This window comes from Vespula pensylvanica, chromosome 10 (genome assembly GCF_014466175.1).
Source record: "Vespula pensylvanica isolate Volc-1 chromosome 10, ASM1446617v1, whole genome shotgun sequence".
Lineage (NCBI taxonomy): Eukaryota > Metazoa > Arthropoda > Insecta > Hymenoptera > Vespidae > Vespula > Vespula pensylvanica.
In genome coordinates this window covers 1,401,006-1,420,069 of record NC_057694.1, presented here as the reverse complement: position 1 = coordinate 1,420,069, position 19,064 = coordinate 1,401,006, and the positions used below count along the sequence as shown (strand labels likewise).

Here is a 19,064-nt window from a genome sequence, read left to right as displayed (position 1 = left end):
ATTCTTTTATTATTTGAAGTTTGAATAAAATTTCGTGATGACAAAAGAGAAAACATTACGATCGTCATACATATCAATTAATTTTATAAAATTGTTTTGATTATATAAAGAAAAATTTTATCTAATCGTACATGCCACTGTGCTAATGATTTATCATGCATAGAACCGACTCGATAGAGAATCGAATCGTTTCATATATTCGATCATCGTCGAATCGACGACCCAGGTCAGGATCAATGCTTAATTTTCAATATAAAAATGAATTGTTTTATTCGTGAAAATTCTTATGGGACATATTAGACAAAGAAAAATTATAATTATTATTGTTGTTATTTCGATCATAGAGATCGTACACGATTGTTAACGTAAAATGATTTTACTTCTCGAAGAACGCGAACGTGCTTTGATGATAACTTTTGATAAAGATATATACATATATATATATATGTGTATGTGTGTATGTATGTATATATGTATGTATATATGTATATAAGATATTTCATGTAGAATCGAGAAATTTCTCTTATCTCTTTCGAGATCTCGTTCGTGCAACGTAGACCGTGTTAATTCAGAATGATACGTAGTTTTATCAACGATAAAGATCGGGGAATCGTTATCACTTTGCTAATCGAGTTACACCGTGACCTACAAACCTCTGCAGATTCCAAAGGCTTCTCTCATGTTTTTCGAACATTTTTATCATGTTCCTTTATCACTCTGGTGGCAATCAGTTTTACTTTATGTAAAATATATCTTTTGATGTTTTATTGACAGACTTTTACGGGAACGTAATCGATCGGTTATACTCAAAAGAAAAGTATAATTTTATCTTACAATCGAAGTATTGAATATATTTATTTCGCAGAATAGCGATAAATGTAAACAAAACAAAATAAACACGAAAGATATAAATCTTTTCGTTACGATAAAAATATGGAATAAATTTATTTACCAAAAAAAAAGAATTAAATGACGGTAAATTTCAAAAAAAAAAAGAAAGAAAAAGAAATAATAAGAAAAGAATAATAGAAAAGATACGAATCCTTTCTCTTTTACGATCATCGAATTATCAAACATATTTATTCATAAATTTATTACTTTGCTTGTATATTTAAAATATTAAAAATATAATACAATTTCTATAAACGGATATTTTTATAGATAGATCTTGTAACATAAGAAAAATCATTCGTATATCTATTCATTTATAAATTTACTACTTTGTCCATATACTTAAATATTCAAAATATAATATAATTTATACAAATAGATATATTTATAGATAGATATCGTCCGAAAAAAAAAATTATTCACACACACACACACACACACACACACACACACACACAATACGTGTAAAGTACTTATATTCCTATATATAAATTAAATCCTGACAATCGATCTTTCGACGAATAGAAACGAATTTCTTTTTTTGGTCTCGAAAGAACGATCCGTTTCCTTTCCCCACCGATATAATTTTCAAAGGGGGCCTGAAAATAGCTTCTCGTCACGGCTAGTGACGACATCGCGACGTCGAGAGTGGGCCCATTGCTTGTATCCGCCCATTTCTGTGTCTCTCTCTCTCTCTCTCTCTCTCTCTCTCTCTCTCTCTTTCTCTCTTTCTCTCTCTTATGGCAACTTTTTCTCCAGAGCTGTAATTGCCGAGGCGAAGCCTCGAGCAAGCACCGCGTAATTTACTAAAAGGTCGATACGTTCGGAATAAAATACGAGCTCTCTCTCTCTCTCTCTCTCTCTCTCTCTCTCTTTCTCGTTTACGTTATTATCTCATATTTTAATCATTAAACTTTGATAATTCTAGAAACAATAAATATATCGATGACATTTCGGAAAAAAGGATAATTCGATTTAGAGAAATTGTTAATAATCGAATGAATGTACGAGTTTGAATTATACGAAACGAAAAAAATTAAGGACTGAAAAAAAAAAATAGGAAAAAGAGAGACAGAGAATTACGTTTAAACCCTATGTGTTTTTTACGAAGAAAAAAGAAAATTTTACGAAGAAAAGAATACATGAAAAAAAGAAAAAAAGGAATGATACATTTAAATCCTACGGAAAATTAACTAATGTATAATATATCGTATTTAATTAGGATCTATATTAGTTGAAGAGATATTAAATTCTTCTTTTTTTTTTTAATTACAAAGCGTTATATTGTCTGTTTATATAGCAATGCAAATAACTTGTTCGTTTCCGTTCACGTGTGTACAATATGTAAACACAAAAGGATTGTTAAGTGTTATCATATTACCAACGTTCTTAACTCTTTGATCTCTACCAGAAAAAGATCTCTCTCTCTCTCTCTCTCTCTCTCTCTCTCTCTCTCTCTCTTTATATCTCTCTTAAAAAAGAAAAGACAGAAAAAAAAAGATAAAGTATAATAAAAAAACAAGAAAAGGAGAAGAGTAGCAATACTACTACACGAAGATAAATATCTTGGACGATCCTTTGTTTACAAAACGATAGACGCTGAACGATTAACCAAAGAAAAAATAAATAGTTCGTTTGAAAACAAAAATTTTTTTTATTTTATTTTATTTTTTTTTTTTCTTCGAGTTGAATCGATACCGTAAGCTTCCGAATTATCGTCCTTATGTATACCATATTCCATTTTTATATATACCATATTTATGGTGGTTACAGTGTTATATTGATATGTAGGTGTGTATTTAAATGTATATACATACATACATACATACATATTTTATATATATATATATATATATATATATATATATATCGATGATTGATATGAGCTTTCCCCAACTATTATTGACGGTCATCCTACTAACGTTAGTTTTAACGATCACAAATCTCGCAATCGATCTCTCGATTGCCATATAATGGGGTGCTATATATTCCGTGAATGCTCGGCTTCTGTCGGTCATCTTGGTATGGATCAGTTGTGTCGAGAGAATCACGCTGGAACAATATAAATTGCAGTGTCTTTCTCTTTTTCTCCATCAGTATATATTTCTCTATTCCTCTGTTTCTCTGTTTCTTCCTCTGTTTCTCTGTCTGGCGTATCCACTTATCGTGGATATCCAACACTACGATTCTTATTTCGCAATTCTCTGTCAGGAGAGCAAATGAACCCAATAGGACGGACCGACAGACTACGAGCGAGCCAAATGCCTTTTCCATCGTATTGCTTCGTAAAATGTTTCGAAACTTCTTCTGCGTAAATTTTATGTACGTTCGTAAAACGAAAGAATTCAATAGAAATAGATAAACAAATATTTGTACGATATGCAAGGATAATTGATTTACAAATATTTTTCTTTATATGCACAATTATATATATATATATATTTATATATATATATATGTATATATGTATATAAATGTCTTTCTCCTTTTGTTTTCCTTTTTTTTTTTCATTGTTTTTTTTTCTTTTTTTTTTTTTTAATAGTTTTAATTATTAATTCGCCACAAATTATATGTATGTATAGGTATATATTTTTGATCGAACTATGTCATTATATTTTAATGATAGAAATGAAAAATGAAATGTTATTTAAATATAGACTTACGAATATTGTTATTAAACAGTTAAATAAGAAAAATTAAATTCTTATTGTGCAATGAGATATTGTGTAATTATTCTAACGATCCATTGTATTTATCGTTATTGTTCCATTGCAAAGTGTTTGTTATTTAGGTTGTATTTGAATTAGTTAATCGTTGAAAACTGGACTTTTTGTAAATAATTTTGGATTTTATTATGAATAATAAAAATGCTTTCTCTTTTATCATATATGTATAAGTATAAATATCCTTAATGGATAATAATTATTTTCTTTGGAGTATACAAATGTATCATTCATAAAATTTTAATCGCTTCAATTTTTACTTTTATTCTTTTTTGTCGTTTAGTATTCATTCTCATACGATGAATATGTTATCGTATTAATAATACTAACAATAAGTTCTTTATCATTTCACTTCATTTTTGTTATATATAATTTTTTAATTTGTAAGTATATCTTTATATAACATTTCTTTCTCTTCTTTTTATTCGTAAAACATATTGGCACAGTTTAATTAAAAAAAGAAATCTGGAACGTCCTATATAAAATGAGTATATCTATACAAGCACATTCTTCTCTCTCTTTATAGTTCTAAATAATTTGCAAAGATTTTTTACGATAAATATTTTATTTTTTATAACTATTACCAAAAAAAAAAAAAAGAGAGAGAGAGAGAGAGAGAGAGAAAGGAAGATACAAAACAATTCTCTGTTAGATCATAGTTGAAACGTAACATCGAGTCGGATTGAAATGTTGGAGAATAAACATAAAGAATAAATATATATTTATACAATGTATTTTTACATACATAAAGCATATACCTACACGTGTAGGTATATAAAGAAAAGAGATGGAGGAAAAGGAACTATCGTTCTTTTCGACAGTCGTACAAAAGCTTCTTACATTTTTGCTGATACAAAATGTATCTACATATATTATCTCTAGCAAATATATAATATATATATATATCACATACATCATATTAACTGTATATATATATATATATATATATATATATATATATCAGGATTCGTTTAGCCAGATCAATAATGAGATTCCGTCGTTTCAAGGTCCGGAATAAAATTTAGCACGAACATAATGCGTCTCACGTCCCGTCGATGTAACCTATCGTCCTCCAGTACGTATGTACATACCTATTGTTGCGTAAATGCTTCGCTAAACGATTTTGCTTCTATCCGTGGATGGCATCGATCGTGAAGACGCGTACGAAATAAAGATTTCCGTGAGAAATCTCCAAGTTTTAGTTGAGGGAGTCATTTTCATATCTTTTTTTTTTTTTTTTTTTTTTTTTTTTTTTTTTTTTTTTTTTTTTTTGTTAGTAGTCTGTCAATGCTCGTAAAGAACAAGATTAAAAATAATTGCGAAGAGTTCACGTAAAGAACTATGCATGGTATATTTATATCTACTTACGTACACGTGTATGTGTCTTTTTCATTTTTTTTTATTTTCTCTCTTTCTCTATTTCTTTCTTTCTTTCTCTCTTTTTCACTCTCTTTCTCTCTATCGTAGTCGATCGTTTAAAAGGAATAAAAAGAGATTGATAGACGACATTTATTACAATCGTTACAACGTCAGAATAGTGTTTAACTTAAAAGTTAGTCGAATAGGAGTATGAAAATAGATTGGACTTAGCAATGAAACGATCGTCCTCGAATTAGAATTTCAAAATCGTTTGTTTTCATTATTTAACGATTTTTATTATACTACTCGTAGTATACTTTCGAACGATTACGATCAATTTAGTGATAATATATGTGCATATATTTTTTCCCCCTTTCTTTCTTTCCTTCTTTCTTTCTTTCTTTCTTTCTTTCTTTCTTTTTTTTGGATTTTCTTTTTTTTTTCTTCGACAACGTCGCATAATTCGTCTTTCCTGAAAAAGATCGAATTTTTATATACATATATATATATATATATATATATATATATATCTACGATCGATACTCGCAGATATATAATTCTTCGAATTCTTTTTCCTTCCGATCTTTAAATTAACGAAGAGTTGATGTTTATTCAAAAGAAAGAGAGAAACAGAAAGAGAGAGAGAGAGAGAGAGAGCAAAAAGCTCATCGATGAAATATATCGATCCGATCTCTCTTCGAGTCTTTACTTTGGACTTCGATTCGGTTTCGACCTCGATAGGTTTGGACAAGTTGATTCGTATTTGCCCGATAATCAAAAATGATTCATGAGAGGATTAACGGGTGTGAATTAGCATTTTACATCGGCACAAAATGGCATGCACGTGACATACTAATCGACGAGGCAAAGCGTCGTTATTCGTTAACTCAAACCGGTGCACAGATTTCGTGCGACGAAAGATACTCGAGCGCTCGAGTGATGAAAAAGGCAAAAAAAGAGACAGAGAGAGAAGGAATAAAAAAGCTGAAGTCAGGATTATATCATATGTAATTTGCGTCATACGATAGACAAAATTAATTTTAAGAAATATTAAAATTCTCTCTTCTGTCCAAGTAAAAAAAAGAGAAAAAAAAATGCATGCGTATCAAATTCAAAGATACTTTATAAACGGCGTTTCTATGGATAATCTTCGAGGACCATAGAAAATTTATTAATAAATAAATAATATATTTCGTTTGACAGTACAGTAGGAGTAAAAAAAGAAATTACATTCATTTATATGTAATATTATAATAATCTTTCTCTTTTCTTACGTCATATTACGTTAGAATATTCTCTACTTTCTATTCAACTCTTTTTCTCTCTCTTTCTTGGTGTTCGATCAAATTACAAACGTGACGATACATACCATCATCCTCCATTCGCCTTGTAGACTCCTCACCCAATGCTGATCTTCAAAGTACAAAGCGCATTCGACGAGATTGGAGCGACGAACTTTTATCGTCTCTCGGTGACGTCGTCAGTTCGAATCAAGAAACGACACATCGATTCGTCAACATCTCATATATATATATATATATATATATATATATATAAAATACATATATATACACACACACATGAAATCTATACATATTATGCACAGTACACTACATATTATGTACATATATCTATATATATGCATACACATACACACATACACAAATGATATGATATGATGTGATATATGATATAATAAGCATAAATATGTATGTATATTACATACATATATATATATACTACATGAATATACATCTATTTATATATTCATACAAACGCTTATGTTCCCCATACTCGTAGCTTTTTTTTTTTTATTTAGAAGAAGATACAACACACATGCTTCGCTTTATCCTAATTAATAATTACGAAGGTTTCATTCAATTTCCTATCCATCGTGGTTCTTATTGCGGCTAATGTGCGACTCCCGTTCGTCGGTTCATTCGTCCGTCTATCCGTCCATCCGTCCATTTGTCCGTCCATCTCCATCTCGTCCACCTTCTCTTCCTCCTCATCCTCCTCTTTCTCCTCCTCCTTTCTTTCGAGAGGAGATTAAGAGTGGCATCGTCCGTGTAAAGAGCTTTACATCGACTGATTTATCGGTCATAAAGTTTGGAAATGCGCTATTTCCGTTTTACTCCCACTTTCTTTCTCTCGCAAGAAAGAGACAAGGAAGAACAAATAGAAAGAGAAAAAGAGAGAGAAAGAGAAAGACAATGTTTTTCCATGTGACAACAGTATTAGAAGACAAAGTGCTTCTAGTTCTCGATTGCTGCTAGTAGTGCTGTTGCTGCCACTGTTACCTCCCTCTTCAGCCCACCACCTTACTTCGTCTAGTTCGTTTCGTCTCGTCTCGTCTCGTCTCGTCTCGTCTCGTTTCGTCTCGTCTCGTCTCGTTCCGTTCCGTCCCGTTCCTCCCGTTCCGTCCCGTCCCGTCCCGTCCCGTCCCATCCCATCCCATCCCATCCCATCTCGTCTCGACCGGACTCGACTTGACTCTCGTCCGTCGCTGCATTCGGGACGAGTGTTGAAACCAGTCGAGTGACGTCACGTATAATTAATTCTTTGATTCTCCATCTTTACTCCTGTGCACAGCAGCACGCCGTGTTCCATCGTTCTATCATTCCGTCTTCTTCTTTCTCTTTATTTATTTTATGATAGATACACGTACATACACACGCGTACAAATATGCATCTTATGCACATATTGTGTGTGTGTGTGTGTGTGTGTGTGTGTAGTACGTTGCATCTTCGGAGAGTTTTCTTTTGAAGTTTCTTCTTTTTTTTTCCTTCTTTCTTTCTTCCTTTTTCTTTCGTTTTTTTCCTTTTTTTCATAGAAATACGATGTTATAACAGTAAATCTTTTTAATCGTTTCCTTTACGTATTAATTTCCATTCCGTCCATCATCAAGGAAAATAGTGTTAATTCAAAATGTGTGTGTGATGTGTATGTGTGTTTGTGTGTGTGTGTATGTGCATATATATGTATGTATGTATGTATGTATGTATGTATGTATGTATGTATGTATCTATTACTATTTCAGCGTTTGATAAGCAATAACTAGTAAATTTGATTTGGACAGATAATGATCAAAATAAACGGTGAATATTATCGATAATAATCATAAGTATTTATCGATATATATATATATATATATATATATATATATATATATCTAGCTTTTGTATAAACACGTGTACATACATATATTTAAATAATCAAATACACATGGATTGGTAATGGCGAATGGCGTAACAGCAATAAATTAATCATCGTAAATGTTTACCAATCGATTTAATATTATTTTAATGTGAAAATTAGAGAAAGTAATTTTACGGATTAAAATTTTCTCGATGATTATAAAATGATGTGACACGGGGAAATCTTTATAATATTATATTAAAACGCGTGTCACGAATCGAAATCAGCACAATTGTCTCATCGTTACGCATCGTTAACTTATCTTTATTGCCACTGAGAAATATATTAAAAAAAGACCGCGCCATTCGTAGGTATTATTACGTACTTACGTGTTCCCGTTCTTCCTTTACCTTCTTCACACTTTTTTCTTTTTTTCTTTGTTGGTTTTTCTTTCTTTCTTTCTTTCTTTCTTTCTTTTTTTTTTTTTTTTTTACATCGACGCTTACAATATCATTTTTACGAGACATTTTTAAATGGATATATGCATATATATGCGTGCATTGTTTTTTAATATGGTAATATATGTGTATGTTTATGTGTTATATATATAGCATCAATGGTTTACACGTATTAATAAGCTTATATGCTCATGCATGAAACGCGAAGCAAAATTGTATATATTCCTTTGCGACCACCCCCACATACTCCCACCCGCTGCAACACGTGTGATGCACAAACTTCGCACAAACTTGTTTTTTTCTTTTGGTCCTTTTTTTTCCCTCTTTATTTTTTTCTCTTTCCTGTCACCTCGTAAAACCGTAGATTTTGTGTGACGAACGATTTATCATTTCTTCTCTCTCTCTCTCTCTCTCTCTCTCTCTCTCTCTCTCTCTTTTTCCTTTTTCCATCTCTTACGTATTTTTTCTTCTCACTCTACATTCATCAAACTTCGACTACGATGAAAATATCGTCGAAGTATCGAAGTTTTATTAGAAAATTTCCAGAAGGAAAAACGAAAAGTTATGATTTTTATTTTTATGATCTTTTCGTTTCTTATCAATAATGCTAAGTATATGCTTCTTTATTTGATGCTAAGTATAAGTTTTTCTCTATTCTATCTTCTTTTAGCCCTAACCCCTAAGTCGTCTATATGAACGTAAGTGAGAACGTGTACGTGAGTTAGGCATCGCAAGTTTATTTCTTCTTTTTAGCGATTACCGCTTTGTGGCCCATTGTCGTCGTCATTGTCGTCGTCCTCGTCGTGAAATTCCTCTTATAATGTTGTATGTATGCCGATGAACGTCGTTCAAAATGGTCTCTCGCAACCGATGCACAATAGATCGACACACTTCTTGGCAAACTCACGCGAGAACACGAGACAAACTATATACAAGCTAATTCGATCTCATGCTTGGCTGCTTTCGAGATCGTTGGATTTCTGGTGGTTAAACGTATCTCGCATATTCTAATACCAGTTGACACAATCAACGTTAATACGTTTCACGATTTTCGACGATCTTTCTATCTTGTCTTTTTTCTTTTCTTTTCTTCTTTCCTTCTCTCACACACTTTGTTTTTTTTTTCTTTTTTCTTTTTTTTTTCGTATCAAACAGTATTAATCATTCTCTATTAATTTCACAAATGTATCGGAGACATTCGTTATTATTATCGTAACGTCATTAATCACGTTGATTTATTATATTTCTATATTAAATTTTAACGAAAAATCGAACGATCTTTCATCGAACGACAGAACATTAATATCCCGTTATAACTAATTGCCTCTTAAAAATAACATTGTCAATTATTTATTAATTACGATTGAAAGGTGAATTCTTTTTTCTATTTCCTAAGTTAAAAAAAAGACAAAAATTATTGAAATTATCGGTTAATACGAAGGGAGAGAGATCAAAGATATACGGCACTGCTTTGTCCCCCTCTTCTTCCCCCACTCCATGATCATAAATATCTCCCTCCCTCGCATAGAACGAGTATATATATATATATATATATATATGTATGTGTAGAAACACGAGTCGCCAGTACACAACAAGCTACACACATACACACACACATATATACACACGCCAACGCGATCTTACTCGTACGAATACTTTAACGCGAGGCAACGCGCTCTTTACCCCTTCCTTTCACGCTTATCTCAGCGAGCGGCTAAAAATAGAGGCCGTCACGGCCACCGACGACATTTTAAAAAGTTAAAGCTGGCTGAACGAGAAAGAAAGAGAGAGAGAGAGAGAGAGAGAGAGAGAGAGAGAGAGAGAGAGAGAGAGAGAGTTAGCGCCTATCGAGGATAACTTGCTTGGCCGGTGGCGCCTCCTCGATGGCAAGTCGTTCACTTGACCTCACGGTTCTTCACCTGTTTCTCGACCCTCTCACTCTCTTTCTTATTCTTTCTTTCTTTCTTTCTTTCTTTATCTCTCTCTCTTTCTCTCTTTCTCTCTGTGTTTCTTTCTTTCTCTCTTTGTTTCTCTTTCGCTCTCTGTTTCTCTTTCGCTCTCGCTCTTTTTATCATCTGGTTAAAGTGAACGGCACAATACTCGGTCGGTATAACACCGACGCGTTACTAAAGTCCGTCAACCTTGTACCTTCGACGTCGAGAGGACGTTTCCGAGGACATTGACTGACCGGACTTATGATTGGTCGACTTGAAAATTCGCGGGAAATAGGAATCGTTCGAAACGTTAAATATCATTTATTTGTTATCGATTGGTCTCGATGAAATTCGATCAAATTTGTTAAAATTCTTAGATTATATTGATTTTTCTTTTTTTTAAAGATTTTCATCTGTCGATAAAAAAAGAAAAATCGTGCGATAAGAGGAAGATCGTCGAGAGAGAGAGAAAAAAAAAGGAAAAGGAAAAGGTATATTTTTAGTTAGGCATTATCTCGACTATATTTTATGAATGCGTTCGATGACGAACGCTTAGGTTAAAAATGGTAGTACGAATACATGTAAGTAAGTGCGCGCGACCGAAACCAACTGTTGCTCGTTAACTGCTCGTAATAAAAGAGAGTTTAGCTTCGTCTCTTCGCGAACGACAGAAACGAGCGACAATTGGCTTTTAAGACGCGCGCGACTGCGTGACCTGTAACGTGTAACGATCTTTCGTTTATATCAATCCTTTCCGCTCTGATTCATCTTTAATTATCCAAAATACTTGATTATCCGTCTTATATTTCATTACAATTTCTTATTAAAAAAAAAAAAAAAAAAAAAAAAAAAAAGAAAAGAAAAAGAAGAAATATCTGTTATCGAAACGATATTAAAAATCAAGAATTTTAATCGTGAGAATCGAATGGAATTATTTTATTGATTGTTAATCGATTAGATCCGATTAACACCCATAAATGCGAATATAAATTCTTTATTTATTATACTGCAATAAATCTCTTTCCCTTTTTCTCCCTCTTTCTTTCTTTCTATATATACACACACACACACACATACATGTATATCTAATATGTGTGTATATATATATATATATATATATATATGTATTTTATTAAACATTCGAGAGTACGCCATTGCATGGCGGATGCGTAGCGCGCGTGCGACATCCTTAACAATTTATATTGATGGACCACGCCTACTCGTTTGGACCATCGACGATGCGAATGGACGAACGTTGCTCTCTTTCTCTCTCTCTCTCTTTCTCATTCATTCGAGAATTCGCCATTTCTCGTTGCGATACGATCGAAATATCTTTGTCGATCTTAAATCGTCATTTGGGGCGTACGCGAAGAGATTACGATCTAATAATTACGTTGTAAAGCATGATTTATCGTAGCACCACATAGTATCACACGTATAAAATAATACGAGATTCCTTTACTACTTTAATCCAAGTTAATCGTTACGTCTAATGATTTAATGTCATGCAAGGCAATAATAATTTTTATTATCATTAAAACGCGTCTAAGTATGTCTCGTGTAAAATTTTCAATAATTATAATTTATGCTTTTCTCGAGGTATCTCTTACGTTAAAGAAAGAACAAAAGAAAATAAAATAAACAGAAAAAAGAAAAACAATAATTCATTGTTATTAATTAAATGAGTATTTCTTTTCTTATCGAGAATATATATTTTTACAACGACCGTAACCAGTTTGAATTCTTGACCTAGGCTTACAACGATTGTGATAAATTTTCTATTCAAAAAAAAAAAAAGAAAAAGTATCATCGATCTGATTGTAGAAAATAAATAGAAAAAAAAGTATTTTTATCTACTGTTCGTGTTTTTAGATCAGGCGTGACAAAAATGAAGATTTATTACGTTTGCTCAAGGATATCCGGTAATTATCCGACTGAATTTATGTTTAAATTAACGATATTAAAATGCTTTTTTATTTATTTTTCTTTCTCTCTCATTTTTTTTTCTTTTTTCTTTTTTTACAAAATAAGCTATGAATAAATCGCTTCTTTCTTTTTTTATCTTTTTTTTTTCTTCCCTTTTTTTTTTTTTTGATCTATACGCGTAACATTACAAATTAAGTATTATACAAATCGCTTATAGATGTATTAACTTCATTATTATTTATTTTTCATAATCGTTATGAAAATTTGTAATATGTAGAAAATTTATCTAATATCAAGTCGTTAACTAATACTAATCGTTACAGAATATATTTAAATGTATTAAAAAGAATAATCACAGTAAATACTCATGAATGTTAATATCAAGAATGTTATAAATCTTGATATGTATTTAGATTTATTGTTATTATTTTTTTCTTTTAATTTTATATCACGTCGTTAAGTTTTCATCGACGTCGTTGAAATGAATAAAAATACGAAAATTTTTCTTTTCGCCTATCGTTCAAAAGGAAAGTCACAATTGCGAAACTAGAAAATTAGATATCATCGAGAGGAAGAAAGAAAAAAAAAAGAAAGAGAGAGTGAAGAGGATGAGGATAGAAAGGCGCATTAGTTATCACGACATGATCGCAGTCATTCCATGAATACAATGGTCGTTGATGCGTTTGATCGTGTCAGCGTGATCTTACATGCAATTGATTAGTTCGATGACCACGTTAAATAGGTAACGGTTGCGTGATCCGCAAACACATTCTTTTCGATTTCTCTTCTATATACAACAGGAAGAACAAGCAAAAGAAAATTTTTTATCGAATCGATGAACGTTCCATGATAATATTTCAATCAATCAAATAATTCGATTCTATTCGATAATGTGAAATCATTTTAATTAATGTAGTTTCTATTCTAACGAGAAATTTATTATTATTATTATTATTATTATTGTTATTATTATTATTATAGATAAATCTATTAAAAAAAGTATATATATATATCTTTTATAATAATTTTTAATAAAAATATCAAAATTAAAAGCTTAGATAATTTTGTAAATATTTTACTCTTTTTCGTGGCTTCTTAAGTTAATTTCTTTTTCTTTCCTCTTTTCTTTTCTTTTCTTTTCTTTTTTTTGTCATATTTAAAGAAAGTCCCTAAGTTCGTAGATTTCCATTACGAGAAAAAGAAAGAAAGAAAGAAAGAAAAAAAGAAACCAATTAGCCCAAAAAAATCTCGAGAAAGAGTTATTGATTTTTATATTAATCTAGGAACTTTTGGCCGATTTAGAAAATTTTTATTCCCTATCAAAAATTTCTTATTAGTCGATCCGAAAGAGAAGAACAAAAAATTGCATGTATAAAGATAAGAAAAAAAAAACAAAAAAAAAAAAGAAAAGAAAAGAAAGAAACGAACATCGTAGAAAATATGATTCGAAAAGAAAAGAAAAGAAAAGAAAAATATCTAATATTTTTCGACCAAAACGTTTCGACCAAAAATACTAAATAAATAGATACGCGGCGGCGAAGTTTGAAAATTCGTGTGTCTAAACTAACTAGTAGTAAGTTCGAGCTCTTATCCCACCCCACCCTGTAACCCATCCATCGACCCCCAAACCCCCACCCACTTTTTCTTCGTTAGATCGTTAAGTCGTTAGTCTGGTAGTAACACGTCGAGCTAACGGCCGTGTTCTATTCGTTCTAACCTTCTTTTTCTTCTTCGAACGTATATCACTATATTATCTAACAATAAGTCGAGGTAAAAGTAAATTAATTAATTATTCTATTCGGTTCGTTAAGATCGATTAATTGTATAATGAAATATTCAAAACCGGTTCGAACGATTTCCATATTAGAAAACAATGTATCGGACGATCCCTTTGTTTGTATACTTATTTACTATTCCTTTCCTCTCTCTTCCTATCTTCTTTTCATACATTCGAGCATATATACATATATATATATATGTGTGTGTGTATATGTGTGTATATGTTTCGATCATTCCCTTTCCCCGTCTCACCTTTTTTTTTCATCTTAGATCGTCTCTTCTCGCGATTCTTCTCGCAAATTCGTTAGTCTGATTAGAGACCTTCAAGCAGAACTATATTTAATCCTGAGATTTATCAATTATAACGAGGTAGAAGAAGTGATTTTCGTTTAATTATCGCGTTATTATTTTCGTATATCGCGTTATCGTCGATTTATCATCATTTATCGGTGCATCGATTTGATTAATTTTTGTTCTTCCCTTTTATTTATTTATTTATTTATTTATTTATTTATTTATTTATTTATTTAGCAGTACGACAAATCTTCGCAGAATTTTCTTTATTTCTCTCTTTTTTTTTCCTTTTCTTTTTATTTCTCTTTCTTTCAACATAGATTCAAGATGGAAACACATCGTCGTTATTGTTATTGCCGTAATCGTATATCATAGATCACTGTGTACAGTTGTAACTTATTAATTTATTCGATTACGAGTTCGAAGGAAATATTATTATTAATCTTACGAGATTTTATTCAGTTTAAAATCGAAGTCGATTGTATAATTCATCGTTGCTGACCTTTGTTGTAACGGGTCGACGTTATATTATTAAATATAGGGATAAAATGAAAATGAAAAAGAACTTTTTATTTACGTTCTCGAGATCGAACGTAACTATACGTAGAAGTTTCGTAGACTCGAGGAAATTGGTAGATAAAAACGACGACGACGACGACGACGACGTAAAAGAAAAAAGAAGAAGGAAAAAAGAAAAAAGAAGAAGGAAAAAGGAAAAAGAAAGAGAGAAAGAGAGAGAAGTTTCTCGATGTTTAAATATAACGCGCTCGTTTCTTACATAATTCATCAGATCTACACGTACTTTGTGGGTTCGAAAATTTTTTTACACGAGGGGACAAACACGTCGCATCGGATTGCTCGTTTTCAAAGGATGAAACAAATCGTGCGATGTTATTTTAAAAGTTTTTAGTTACGATTAGATAAAATGAAAAGAAGAAAGAAAAATACGTCGATAGTCTCTGTCTATCTATTCATCTCTCTCTCTCTCTCTCTCTCTCTCTCTCTTTCTCTCTCTCTTTCTCTCTTGCTCTTTTTCTCTTTCTTTTATTAACCGCAAGTCGTTGATACTTGAAAATCGAAATTTTTAATCTAAATTCGTTAACGCGTGTCTTCCTTAAAAATCATTTTTATTTTTACGATTGTCGAAAATAAATATGAGAAAAAGAAGTTAATCATATATAGTAATAGAAAAAGTAAACTCAACAAAAACTCGTTAGAACATATTCGATGTTATTAAACTGATCGTTCGTTATAATGATCGATAATAGTAAGAATATAATAATAATAATTCGATCGTAAATAACGTTGCGATTTATCACAATGTCGAATGAACGTACACAATTTAAAAAAAAAAAAGAGAGAGTGAAAAAAGAAAAAATTTTGTAAATTTTTGACAGTAAGTTGAACGACGAAGTCCTTTTTTTAAGAATAAATGAGTACAACGGCATTTGATAACGGATTGAGTTATTTACGACGAAATATTAAATGGTGAGGTGTACGAGGAGGAAAAATCTTAAATTGGAAATTTAATAATAGGAAGAGGAAACTAAGATGGAGAAGTTGGACGATCTACAAATGATTATCAATATTACGTGTGAAACGCTTAAGCGTCTTTCAAGTAATATCGAAGAAATTAAAACTATTCTAATGACTAAAGATGAACAAATTAAAACACTAACTGAAGAAGTTGAAATATATAAATCAGTAGCGGATCTGATACACAAGGCGATGAGAAAAAGAAGAAAAAAAATTGGAATATCCGCTGAACCTGTTAAGAGCGATCTATTAATAAGAAGAATTAATAAGGATATAAGGTAGAACAAATAGAAACTAAATTTTACAAGCGACACGATTCAATTTTTCTTTTCTTTACGTGCATAGATATATTGTATACGTGTTCGTTTTTTCTTTTCTTTTTTTTTTCTTTTTTATATACAGAATATATTTTATTAGGGATCATTGTCAAATCAAATTACAGAACGTAATAATTATTCTAACAGTAAAAAAAAGAGGTGAAAATGTAAGAAACATTTTTGATCGTTTACGTATAAGATATTGAAAAATCAGATATTATTTATTGATCAATTCAATAGAATACATTAATATAAACATGAGTTAAGTAAAAAAAAAAAAAAAAAAGGAAAGATATTTCTAGAGATAAGTTAATTTTGCAAACCGATGAGTAAAACGATATCAAACAAATTTTAATCTTTTTTATAAATATAAATATGAAATAAGTATATATATATATATATATATATATATATATATATATATATATATTGTCGAAACAATCTATAAAATAGATATTTCGATATTATCAAAAAGATTCTAATCTTTATTTTAATCATTTCATAATGAAAATACGATATATCGAAGAAGATAGATAGATTGTTGATCATAGGTGGAACGAGCCCGTTTATTTTCAATCCGTTATTCCGCGACCGTATTTCATAATTCCCGTTGTAACATACTGTTTGCTTAATATTTACACGAGAGTCGAGCATCATCATCATCATCATCATCATCGACGAACGATCGATGAAATTTTCAATATTCTTATTATTACAAAATAATAAAACAATTAAGTTCGTATATCGTTTCGTTAATCAATAACATTAAAAAATTCTTATTTATAATAAGTGTGAATAGTTTTTTATATCTTTTATTTTTCTTTTCTTTTTTTTTCTTTTTTTTTTTTTCCTCCTCCCACATAGATCCAGGATTCTTATCAAAGAGGCAATTCTAGCGAATGACTTCATGAAGCATCTGAGCATGGCGCAAATTGAAGAAATAGTTGATTGTATGTTCCCCATTGCCTTTGAACGTGGTTCCACCATAGTACGTGAAGGAGATGTCGGCTCGACTGTATTTGTCTTAGACGGTGAGTAAATTTATCAATATTATTATTGTTAAATATTATAAATTTTACGTACGATTTCTTTTCGAATGCAGAATACGATCGAATAATTTTTAAAATCGATTAATATAATCAACATAAACCCGAATAATAATAATAATAATAGTAATAATAATTTCTTGTTCGTTTGATCGAGTACGATTGATTTTAATTTGAAAATATTCGTGCGTTGTTAAACGTCGATGAAAAAAAAAAAAAAAGAAAGAAAGAAAGAAAGAATGAAATATGACTAATGCATTTCACGCGCTTAATTAATTATCAGTGTATTGTAATAAGAATAATTGTGATGAGAAAGAATTTGCAATGAAATTTTATTTGGATAATAAATCGTAGACATACAATTTCTAATCGTAGAATAGATTAGATTAGATCGAATTAAATTTTGTTCGATGTTGATATTTAAAAAAATTCTCATCATTGTTTACGTCTACTTTAATAATATGCTCGAACGAATCATTCGACTCTCAACGAAGAATACTTAATCTTAAAAATTCTATGATAAATATTTTTGATAAGTTCCACGTGGGTGAATTCGTATCGACATTTTATTTGGCAATTTGTAATCTTTCATTTTGAAAAATGCGAAGATAAAAGTAAATATTATTTACGACGTAACGATGAAACAAATCAAGTTATAATCATCTTAATCGTAATAATTATAATAACGTGTTATTTTTTAAAAAATAAATAGAAAAAGAAATATCATCAAAATATTATTTTGTTTTTTTTTTTGTTTTTCTTTTAAATATTTATCAGATTACTGTATTCAATTTTTATAATAGTAATGATATCTTATATATATAGTATGTATATACGATATATACATATATATATATATATATATATGTGTGTGTGTGTGTATAAGAACAGATAAGATGAAATCTGGTAACGATTCTATATGATGCATCGTTCTTTCTCATTTTACGATATATTATCCAGAATATCATTATTTTGACATCGTTTGATAATTGTTACGATTCAATGATACGATGCAATATTAAGTAACGATGACATTTATTTATTTATAATGCAACACCGATAGATCGTACGGAAGAGAGAAAAAGAAAAAAATAAATAAATAAATAAAAAAGAAAATATATTATCTCGCAATATATTAATCACGGAAGAAATGATTTGTTTAAGACAAACATGTCGTATCAAATATCTAGACGATTTATTCGCATTATCAAAAGTTTTATATATTCTCCGAATAATTCAATTTAACGTAAAACATTTTACGTCGAACGGATACAATTTTTTATTCGCTGATCGTAGAATTAAAAATAAAAACAAAAAAAAATTTTTTTTAACGAAATATTCAGACACGATAGATAAGCACTTATTAATTTGTTGAAAGAAACGTCGTATTTGAACTATATATATTTTCTTTTTTTTGTTTTTTTTTTTTGGACTTCAGTCTACAATCATCTCTAATTAAACCATAGTAAATTATAAAAATATTGAATGGGTCGGTAAAAATATAATTTCAAAATTGGATAAAATCGTAAAAATATTATATTCGTATAAAAAAAATATTTTCGTTATTTTTTCGACGAACATTTATACATTAATTCGTCTCATTAAAGGAATATATTCTCTCTCTCTCTCTCTCTCTCTCTCTCTCTCTCTCTCTCTCTCTCT

The 19,064-nt window shown here is 30.3% G+C and overlaps 1 protein-coding gene across 2 annotated transcripts in view; it reads left to right on the top strand.

Annotated features, from left to right (window-relative positions):
• LOC122632580 (cGMP-dependent protein kinase, isozyme 2 forms cD4/T1/T3A/T3B) overlaps window positions 1-19,064 on the top strand; it is a 47,571-nt gene that overhangs the window by 7,714 nt on the left and 20,793 nt on the right. Inside the window, exons 2-3 of one of the 2 annotated variants that reach the window (XM_043819554.1) lie at window positions 16,040-16,317; window positions 17,221-17,387. In XM_043819554.1, the coding sequence (XP_043675489.1) occupies window positions 16,055-16,317; window positions 17,221-17,387 (430 nt within the window). In that variant the 5' untranslated portion in view covers window positions 16,040-16,054. The remainder of the gene's footprint in view (window positions 1-16,039; window positions 16,318-17,220; window positions 17,388-19,064) is intronic. The other variant, XM_043819552.1, reaches the window with a different exon arrangement.